This window comes from Papio anubis, chromosome 9 (assembly GCF_008728515.1).
Source record: "Papio anubis isolate 15944 chromosome 9, Panubis1.0, whole genome shotgun sequence".
NCBI lineage: Eukaryota > Metazoa > Chordata > Mammalia > Primates > Cercopithecidae > Papio > Papio anubis.
The window spans coordinates 9089740-9101453 of NC_044984.1; the positions used below are offsets into that span (position 1 = coordinate 9089740).

Genomic DNA, 11714 nt, shown 5'->3' on the forward strand with positions numbered 1-11714 from the left:
TAAGTTTTTATTTAGCTTTTATTGTCAATGCCATGGAAAAGACAAACCGGAAATCCAAGTACGGAGTGAAAGTTCTGTTCAGAAGTTGTCTTTGTGATCAATTTAGGATAAAATACTTTTCTCCTATTTAGATGATGTCTGTTAGCAGAAACTTGCTGTTAGAAACTTTACCTAAAAAACCCAAGTCTTTAAAATCTGGCTCTGCTTTAACGTGCAAAGTATTTCTACATTTTGTTGTACATTTACACAACACTGGTTCTATTGCGCGTCAAGATCGCATCTCTCTGGCAAATTCCCTTAAATGTGGAACTACAGTCTTCAGAATACACCCACTTCCCTGTGATAACGGCACAGCTCCTGTCATCAGTTGGTCCAATCACCGAAAACCTGAGAGATAAAGGACAGATTTTTGAGCATCTATCTTAAAATGATGGTAGTATCTCTTAAAGTTTTAGCCAGCCAAACTTTTATAGGTAAGTCTTCAGCAGCCAAAGTTTTGCAGAGGTTCTAGAATGGAATTTTCATTGCTAATGCAGCCTCTTCTCCTCTTTCCTATCTTAGTAACAACACCATGCAAGCTCAAGCTAGACTAGAAGACATCCCAGCTTCTTCCTTACCTCTCAAACCTCTCATTATATACACCTGCAAGACCTGAGTATTCTATTTTCAGATTATCTCTTCTATCCATTCACTTGTCCCAGCTTCTCAATTTAGACTCAAGCTACCATTATCTCTCCCTTATCTCTACCCATAGCCTTTAAACTGACCTCCATAATTTCAATTTTGTTTCCCATCTATTAATTTTCCACACAGCAGCATAAATAATTTTTTATAAGGTAAGTAGATGCCAAAATGAAAGTTTTTAATAGAAATTACACAGTGATAGGTATGCTATAACAATGTGAGTTGGGAGGCAGTTGCCCAGGATTTTGTTTAAGTCAAAGTAAAAACTATTAAATGACTCTTAAATTCCTCATATAACTTCCACAGTATAAGGTTAGGATGATGCACAATGTATAAATGGAATGCCTTTGAAGAGAGCTATTTCATAAACTATTCTTTCTAGTTACTAATGATTATTTAAGAAAATACAGACTGAACACTGTTATAACCACCTGCATGTGTGTCATTTTCCTTAAATGATAAGATAAAAGCTTTTAAAAGAGATATTTTACCTTTATAGTAATGCTGGTTTCCAAAAAAGTAAAAAATAATTATAATAAAAATTAGTAAGAAAGCTTACTTTTTTTTTTCAAAGATTGCATTAAAAGCAGGTCCAGGAAATGGACACTACTTCATCCTTTAGTTTTATGTTCATGAAGGATGATAATAAATGTAGAATAGATGTATCCAGGTGTAGATAAATATCTAAACTGAAATGAACTATCACTCCATGGTCTTTGCTCCAAACTTAACCACATCTCAAGTGTTTTGGTAGTATGACTAGTAACTGAAAGCACAGAAGAAAATATCAAATGTGAACTTCAGAATTTTAAAGCACTCTTACATGCAATACCTCATGTTGTTCACATAAGAACAATGTGAAGAAAGTATCATGAATCTTTTTATAGAGATAAAGAAGCAGGTATCAGGCTGGGAGTGGTGGCTCACACCTGTAATCTCAGCACTTTGGGAGGCTGAGGTGGGTGATAGTTTGAGTTCAGAAGTTGGAGACAAGCCTGGGCAACATGGCAAAACTCTGTCTCTACAAAGCATACAGAAAACCAGACACCTGTAGTCCTAGCTAGTCTGAGGCTGAAGTGGGAGAGCTGCTTGAGCCTGGAAGGTGAATCTGCAGTGAGCCATGATCCTGCCACTGCACTCCAGCCTGAGCCACAGAGCAAGGCTCTGCTGAAGAAAAGAAAGAAAGAAAGAAAGAGAGAGAGAGCGAGAGAGAAAGAGAGAGAGAGAGAGAGAGAAAGAAAGAAAGAAAGAAAGAAAGAAAGAAAGAAAGAAAGAAAGAAAGAAAGAAAGAAAGAAAGAAAGAAAGAAAGAAAGAAAGAAAAAGGGAGAAAGGGAAAAAGAGAGAAAGGAAGGAAGGAAGGAAAGGAAGAAAAGGAATGGAGAGAGAAAGAGAGGGAGGGAGGGAGGAATGGAGGGAAACAGATATCAACAAGTTTAGTTGAATTTCTGAAGGGCAAAATTTTTAGAATCATGTTTTCTGATTTCAATTCCAGACCTTTCTACATATTCCAGCTTTTATTTATAGGTGAATTTTGTCTTTGCTTTTACTACATGAAAAGTATTTGCATAAAATTATTTTCAAATGAGATTTAAATCAGATTAGAAATTTAAAAATTATTATGAATTTTGGACAATTAAAATGCCAGGTGACAAAATGAATACTTTCCATCCCATTTTTCAAAATTAGTGAATGTTAAAGAAGAGAGGAAGCAAAGAAAAAAAAGGGAAGGGGAGGAAGGAAAGAAAGAAAAGAGAGAGCTAGAAAGGAAAAAGGAGAAAAAAATTAAAGATAAGGGAAAACAGAGAAAGAAGGAAAAAAAAGAATAGAAAGTGAGGAAGCTTAATATAAAAATAATTCTATAAATAAACATTATCACCCCTCTCTTACAAATAACTACTCACAATTCTGGAACTAAAAAGTGTTCATCTATCCACATCCATAGGTTTCCTCGGAATGTAACATATAGTCCAATCCAACCAAAATGTCCAGGTTTTAAACTGTTCTGTATGAACTCCTGCAGAGGAAATAGTATATTTATTCATTCATTTGTTTAAACAAATTTTGATGCCTTCTATAGTGTAAGTCTCTGTGCCGGCATTAATAAAATATATTTTTTCATATACATTAGCATGTTTTCATGAACAATAGTAACTGCATTATGGCTAACACATGTTCAAAAGCAAGGACAATAAACCTCCCATGCTTCTTAGGCAGTGAACTTGCACCTAGCCATTTTTCCTTGTGTGCTTACATCCTGTTTTTGATTTCTCACCAGCTCATCCAAATTTTGAATCACCAGTAAATGTGCCTGTAGCTCTGTACAATCACGTTGACTCTCTTTCCACGTTTTAAAAGAAGTTGAAAACCAGTAACACTTCCCTTGGTTCAACAGCCAGTCATTTGGGCACAAATAATTGTGTCCTAAAGGAAAATATAGGGGAAAGTTAATTAAACTTTACAGCCAACAGGGAAGATGTAAGATATAAATATTATCAAATGGGACTATTTGGAAAATAGATTTTTCCAGCTCATTTTTTGTCATTAAAAAGCAGTTATGTAAAATGAGAATAACTTGCTGACCTGTATATTTCCAGGAGTTGGGCAGGGTTTTGGATGATGGAGTAGGGGAGAACAAAGCTTGTGAATTCCAATCCCCATAATCAAAGGAAGCAAATTATAACATTTTTGACAGTTAATTATAAACTGAAAAAGTAAAAGCTTATTATTTAATTTCCTCCACTATCTGGTTCTAATTCCTTTGACATTTCAATATTGTCTTTACATCCTGCACTTCATGTCTGTGAGATTACTTACTGTTACTGATGCATTGGGTACTTATTCTCCTGTGCTTGTCATTCATACTGTTACCTTAGTCTTGAATAGCCTCCTCTTCCTTCTTTACCTGCTTTTTCCTTAATGTACAATTGTATGTCCACCTCAGAAAGGAAGCCTTGAACCAGTCAATTTCTGCTATCTATAAGACTCAACACATAGGTATCGTAATTGATACCTTTGCTAAAGCAAAGGACAAATCGTTTATGTCCTGGTCATTTGTAAACATCTCCGTATCTTCCACCTAATTGGAAGGTTTGTGAGGTGGGACTGTCATATTCATCTTTGACTGTCTTATCATTTAGTACTTTGTATGTAATAAATGCTTATTGTTGAATGTTGACTGGTTGGATTAAATATTTCTAAGTTAAAGCATGTCATATTTTCACTGTTAATATTTTAGTCTGTCAACTATGACCCTAAAATTTTATTTAAAAATTATTTTTAGAAATTAAACTATATGTCCAGCTAAGATTAAAAAAGTAACCTGAGCAAGTATAACTTGAAAAAGTTTATTAGGACCTAAATTTAGATGTATGAAACATCATATATATTCTTAACTCATTAATACATGCTGTCATCTTGCTATCTAATATAATCCTAGTGTGGGCTTGGGATAGACCTATGTTTGATTAATCTACATGAAATATTCTATGATATAGGTATTATAATATCCTCATTTGAAAGTTAAAAAAATTATGTTTAATTTGCCTAAATTCATGTGAACAGTTGGCTGAAATCTCTTGATTCAAACACAGGTCTATCCCAAACCCACACTCTTCCCACTACAGCCTACAGCCATTACATGTTACACCTATCAGTGGACGCTCAGTAAATACTTGGCAAGTTAGGTATGGCAGGAAATCCACTATCATCCTGTTGTTGACTCACTAAAACCCTATTTTTTTCCTCCTAGAAATCACTACAACCGTCCTTCCTTTCAACCATTTGATATGCAGCAGTGGCACTGAGGAAGAGGATGTCCTTTTCAATCTCATACCTTTCTCCACCAGCGCTGTTGGCTTACTGTGTAACATGGGTGAATGCGGGAAGAGAGAAGTCAAAACTAAATTTACCCCTAAGAGTAGCACACAACAAACAAAAAGAGCATTACCTGATAGACTGCTGATATTTACATTCTGGGAGAAATCCATTTTTTTATCTGTACTCAGTGCAAAGAAAAGATATGAGAAACATTAAAAAATTAATAGCAATCTGGGTACATGAGAAAAAGTACCAGCAGTAAATACAGGCATACTAATAAAAATTGTGTTTCTCTTCTCCTATGCATCCACTCCTCTTCTTCCCCAGATTTAACTACGTTTCACCATATCTGCTTTTACTCGTTTAAGTGCAAATCACAACTCTATTTTTTTATTTTTATTATTTTTTATTATTATTTATTTATTTATTTTGAGACAGTGTCTCGTGCAGTCTCGACTCACTGCAAGCTCTGCCTCTCAGGTTCACGCCATTCTCCTGCCTCAGCCTCCCAAGTAGCTAGGACTACAGGCCACCACGTCCAGCTAATTTTTTGTATTTTTAGTACAGACAGGGTTTCACCATATTAGCCAGGATGGTCTCAATCTCCTGACCTCGTGATCCGCCCGCCTTGGCCTCCCAAAGTGCTGGGATTACAGGCGTGAGCCACTGCGTTCGGCCTACAATTCTAAATATTATGTACAATCTTAGACTTCATATATGATGTTACATTTTTGTATATTATTTTATTTTTTTCACTGGACTTTTTAATTGATGTTCTTTTTTCTTTTTTTTATTTTTATTACTTTTCTTAACTTTTTTTAAATTTTATATATATACAGAATCTGGCTTTGTCACCTGAGTTGAAGTGCAGTGGGCCATCACGGCTCACTGCAACATCTGGCTCCTGAGCTCAAGCCACCCTCTTGCCTCAGTTTCCCAAGTAGCTGAGAGTACAGGTGCCCACCTCCACACCCAGCTAATTTTTGTACATTTTTTTATTAGGGACGGGGTTTTGCTATGTTGCCCAAACTGGTCTGTGGAACTCCTGGGCTCAAGCGCTCTGCCTGCCTCGCCTCCGAAAGTGCTGGGATTACAGGCATGAGCTCCAACACCTAGTCTTGATCTTACTTTCCTTTGTTGCAGACCAAAAAAAAAAAATCTTTTGACCATATCATCAAGTTCCTTCAGCTTCCTAGTTGCATCGTTTAGAGTGTGTTTTCATGTAGACAGAATTAATTGCTAGCTAGGAAAACAGAACAGTTGTTAATTTGAAAAGTCTTTTAATTATATTCTGGGGCTAGCTTGATTCTATCTTAAGATAGCCACCCACCTCCCACATTCTTTTTTGCTGTTGTTGTTCCAAAAGAATGAATGGAAAAAATATTTACTTGATTACTCTTGTTTTAAATTTAAGTTAAAATCAAGATTGCTCGTACCTTTGAAGGCATTGCTCCAGTAGAGTCTTTTTAGGTGCATTTAAAAATCTGATGCTAATTTGCTTTGGGGGGAAAACTATTTATATAAACCCTTTAGGATTATATTTTTACTCATGGTGTTCTGAAATTATCTATCTATCTAATCTATCATCTCTTTCTATGTATTATCTATTTTTGTATTCTGTTCTGAACTTAGTGGGTTCTTGTAAGCTGAAAACTCATACTTTTTGGTTTTGCTTTTACTCTTGAAAAATGGTTTATATTATTTTTTCATCATTTTATATGTACTTTTTTTCACCTATTTTCTTCTTCTGGAAGCTTGTTAAAAGAGCTATTGACCTTCCTGGATAAACAGGTATTTTTTGATTTTTTTTTTTGTCTCAGATATCCTCTTATATTTATTTATTTTTTTCTGACATTTTTCTTTATGCTCTGGGATATTTGGTTAGCTATCATGACTTTTCAGAAGACAGGGCACAAGAAACAGCAAGCTATGTGGTAGACCTATACATTACTCCCCTCTCTCACTCCAAAACCAAAACAAGGGGGTATACACCTTATTGCACAGGCCACCAGTCCATAAATCAGGAACACTACCTAGCTCTATCTATATATCTCACTGTTTTAGAGAGTTCTTTTTTTTTTGCATGCTATAGGGGCAAAATCCACTGTGTAAATAGACCGACAGATTGACAAGACACCAATCGAAAAGAGCCTGGCTTAGAAAGTCTTCCACTTAGTTACTTTGCTTCATTTTTTTGGCTTTCAAAAGTTATTTTATTTTTAATTTAATGGGTAATAAGCATTGTATGTACTAAAGAATTACCTTGTTTTAGACCTCCATTTACCCTCTGACTCTCCTCTCTGAAGTGGAGCCCTGCCTTAGCTTAGCCGTGATGAACAGCTTTCATCTACATAGAAGCTGTCTTTTACACTTTCTTTGAACTAAGTTTCTCCTTAGTGATTTATCCAATAGCATTATACTATCCACTTTTCATTTGTTTTTAAATTTTCTCCCCTTTCCATTCTATGTGCTTTGATTAAAATACTCTATTTTGTTATCTTTTCTTGTTCTACGGATAGATTCTTGGAAGAGAGGAGATATAAATATTTATGGTCAATACTCCATTTTGACTGGAAGCCATGAAGAATATTTTAAACTGGGCAAAATCCAAGGACAAATTTTATAGTAACACACATATTGTAATTGTTATTAATTTATTAGAATAAAAATATGGCTAGAAAAAAATATTTTTCCTACTAGTAATTCATCAACATATCAAATTTTATTGATTTCTTCTCAATAGCATTTTTCTTTAAAAGAATAATTATTGCATCATTTATGTCATTTTACCATTTATATTTTATTGAAGAGAAAACTGATTTACAAGAGAGCAGACTGGCCTGTAAAAATCATACTCAGTGTCTAACAAGAAATTATCTACTCCCGAATTTTAGGAACATTTTTAAAGCCGTAGTAATTACTACAGTGGATTCAACTTCTTAGAATTACTGGTTAACAGAAGGCAATACGTACTTAGATAGATTCATAATAACTAAAAATAGTCGTTTAACATTGAATGTTAGATAAGTGGACTTTTTCGGGTGATTAGTAATTGATTTCAGTATAGCACTGAACACATTTGAGGTATATGATTGATATTTAGAGAAAAAAATACATTAAGTAGAATATCTATTTGGTCTGAGAAAAGTCTGACATTTTCCCTTATTGTATTGGGAAAAACACAAAATCGCCCAATTGCCCAATACAAAAATAGATTCTTTATTAAGAAGTGAAGGATCTTCTACGCTACAGAAGTTGCTTTAGGACTCACCTATTTTTAGAAATCTCATCTCAAAAGCCCCCAAAATCTATTTCCTGTCATGTTATATGTAAAACACTACTCATTTTAGCTCACAGCCTTAAAAGCAAGACAGAAAAATCAAAGAAACTATGAATTTCTTTGGTTCAAATAGAGTAGCTACAGTATACACATATACCACTTCAGGAAGAAAAAAGTCTGGAGGTCTAAAATGGTTTTCAGAGGAATCTTAAAAATATATATATACTTAAATAATGATCTCACAAAGTGATACCAATGAGCACATACTCTTTAGTAAAAATACATTCCTTTTTTATTATAAGATAATAAAGTCAACCTCTATTGGGGGTTCTTTATAAGAAAAGATACAGAATAAACACCAAGTTTGCATTTGAGCATTTAATTTTTTAAATTTAACATAATTTTATAATATGACATATACCAGTTTTGGGCTACAATGTATAGCTTATCTTGGCATTCAGAGGAATGAAGTATAAACATTTATCTTCCGAAAATGTTCAAATAAATAAAAATTTACTACTCACGCCAGAACTTCACACCAATCACTGTCATAATGAAAATAAGGATCCCAATGCATCCAAATATGAGCAGAAGACAATAATATTGTGGATATAGGGAGAAATCTGAAATGTTGAATTTTACTTCATGAATTTTAGAATTCTTGTGATTATTCACTTTATAAATATTTTTGTTTCATTTTTATTACAGAGACAATTCATGTTCATTTTAGAGATGTCATTAGAATTTATGATTAAATGAAAATTTAAAATAAAAATTCTATAATCCCAAACCAAGGAGATACTACTATTGTTAAATGTTTTGGATTGTACTGACATGGATTTGCTAATTATTTGGTGGTGTTTTTGAGGACCTAAAAATGATGTCTTAAATTCCATATATATTATACATACAAATAAATATGATATATACTATTTATATAAATTATATATGATATAAATATTTGTTATACATATTATTATATAAAATATAAATATATACAATGTAAACATGTATATTTTTCTATACATGTAAATTATATAGAAAGAATAATATATAAAATGTATATATCTATGTCAGGCACAATTGCGTGTTTTACTCAATTTAGTGAGTCACTGTTAAGAAATAAAAGAGGGAAAGAAATATTTATTAAAATTCTATTATGTACCAGTCACTGTACTGGAAATAGCCACATTTTATTTCGCCTTATACCTGTAATATATTATATTTTTCTGGGTTTGACTCTTTAGACAGGAATCAGTTTCACCCTAGGTAGTATTAGATCTCCAATTCATGATGCTTATATGGCATCTATGCTATAGTATTTCATCACGTTAGAGTTGGCAAGAACAGTTTCCTTACAGAGGAATAAACAAATAATCTCTAGAGAGTTTAAACAGGGACATGTATGTTATAATCCTCTTTCAATTTTATCTACTTTTTTCCACATATTAGCACTTTTGAATAAATTGGATTTATACACTTTTTTCACAAAATTATAACTGGTTCCTTTTACATGCAGACATCATATAATTAATATCTCAATCTAGAATCATTCTAGCTAACTTACCAGGCTAGTGGCCAAAGACAAAGCAAAGTAATTTGAGATACTCTGATAATTATTCGCTAGTTTTTATTATTTTATCTATAAACAAGCATTTAATTTCATCACCTTGGTCATACATTTCACAAATAATTTGCCTTCTACGTCATAATAAAAGTGCTGTTTCTCAAATCAAATTTCCGTGTGGATGCCTTACTTCAATAGGTTTTATGGATTTACTGCATCTGATTAGATCTGTAGTATATACTTAGAGAATTTACTATATGTAGTGTACCTTTTGAAATTTACCACTCAATTGTCTGTATTACTGAGTAAGTCCAAAATAATTTTCTTTCTTTTTCTGCCCTGTAGATATTTCTGCTGTTCAAGCAAACATGGAAAGACTTCTACTTAACTGAAAATCGTCAAAATACATTTCTGTAATTTTATGAGAAAATACCAATCACAGGTATATGGATCTGTAGTTAATTGGTAATGAAGAACAAGTGCTCTTTCCATACATGGAAAAAAGTCTCCATGGAGGACAGACTTTAAACTTCTTGCCAAATAAGATTTATAAAAAACCTAACAATAGATCAAAAATTAATATTTTCATGTAAGCCATGATTTACATACTATATCAAGCCAGGTGAACAGAGAGCTGAGTACCCGAAGTGCAATATGCTGACCTAGCTTAGCAATGCTTGGCTAGATGCCATTGGCTTACATGGGGCTATATGAAGAAATTACCCTGCAAAATCTGCTAGTGCTACTATTGCAAGAACACTAAATGTATTATTTTATGTGCTTCATGAGAACTCAGGAAAATACTTTTTCTGATTTAGGACCAAGATTATTTATATCTATCTTAAGCAATAGGTGTAACTTTATCTTATACACAAGGTGAATTGAATAACTACCCTTAGGTCAATAATAACAAGGAAGCTTGGAAGCAAATGTATGGCAAGCACAAACATGCCTATAGGAATTTTTCTGGCCCAATTTATTTTCCCAGCCCTATCCTTCTTTCTTTCATAATTTAAATGGATATTATCTTATATTTTATGTATCAATACTCAGATTTTAAGTATCTGTACACATTTGTATATTAAAAAGTAGTTTATAGATTAAAAAGTAGTAAATTTAATTTAACAGTCACGTAAAAGCATCATTAGGTAGATTTTTCTTATTATAAATCAAAGTATTGAGATTTAAGAAGGCTAAAAGTTTCTGCCCAGAGCCATCCATTTAGTCTGTGGGCTTTAGGGTCTAACTAAATTTTTTTGTGTGTGTGTGTGTGGAGTCTTGCTCTGTCACTCAGGCTGGAGTGCAGTGGCATGATCTCAGCTGACTGCAACCTCTGCCTCCCGGGTTCGAGTGATTCTCCTGCCTAAGCCTCCCAAGTAGTTGGGATTACAGGCACACGCCGACATACCCAGCTAATTTTTTTTTGTATTTTTAGTAGAGACAGGGTTTCATGGTGTTGGCCAGGCTGGTCTCGAATTCCTGACCTCAGGTGACCCACCCACCTCTGCCTCCCAAAATTCTGGGATTACAGGCATGAGCCGCCATGCCTGGCCTGCCTCAGTCAATTTAACACCAAGGGTACTAGTTTTTGCTGCATGGAAGTAAGTTACTATGGAAAAAGTAAACATTTGCTTCATGATATTGAAACACAAAAAAGATCCTGAGTCTTCAGATAATGAGAAAAGTGTCACTTTGGGGGGGGGTGAAGGGAAAGTTTGCATTCACTAGACATAAAATGAGATAGTACACGAGAACGTTCAATATATATGGCAGAACTGCCACTGTGACTGGTAATTCTCAATTTCTGGCCTATGTCATCTTAACTTAGGTCTTGGCTATTTCAACATGATTCTTTTCAAAATTCCTGAATAAACAAATAAAGCCAACCACAGAGCAGCCCTAAAGAGCAAGGATTCCCGTTTTTTTGTTTTTTCCTCTCTTCTCGCATTCCTGGTGGATTGTTCTACCAATCCTATAGAGATGTTATGAAGATTAAAAATATTATATATGTATAAGCATATATAAGCATATATGTGCTTTTTAAGCTGTAAAACACTACAGGACCACTGGTACTCCCACAACCACCACTAGATCTTACCTTCCAACTATAATAGGCAACTTCACTAAACATGTTTTCATAGATATCATACCAACATTGGTGTTTCCATAAATTTTAAGTTTTGTAGGAGGAAGTTGCTATAAAAACATGATTTTTCAGCCTTTTCTTCGAAACTTATGTTCTTATGCTACAACACACAGGATTACACATCGTCATATTAGCATTTCTCTTACCTCATGACTCTGAAAATGCAGCCTTTTTATTGTTGATGCTTTCATGAATCTAAATAATCTAACAGACAATTTAT

The 11714-nt window shown here is 33.8% G+C and overlaps 1 protein-coding gene across 3 annotated transcripts in view; it reads right to left on the minus strand.

Moving 5' to 3' along the window:
- Positions 1–11714, minus strand: part of KLRF2 (killer cell lectin like receptor F2) — a 26051-nt gene continuing 14337 nt past the window's right edge. For 2 of the 3 annotated variants that reach the window (XM_009180174.4, XM_009180173.4), the window contains exons 2-6: positions 8306–8404; positions 4632–4679; positions 2937–3106; positions 2587–2699; positions 1–387 (exon numbers count right to left, since the gene is read on the minus strand). In XM_009180174.4, coding sequence (XP_009178438.1) covers positions 243–387; positions 2587–2699; positions 2937–3106; positions 4632–4679; positions 8306–8333 — 504 coding nt within the window. In that variant the 5' untranslated portion in view covers positions 8334–8404 and the 3' untranslated portion in view covers positions 1–242. The remainder of the gene's footprint in view (positions 388–2586; positions 2700–2936; positions 3107–4631; positions 4680–8305; positions 8405–11714) is intronic. The other variant, XM_003905964.5, reaches the window with a different exon arrangement.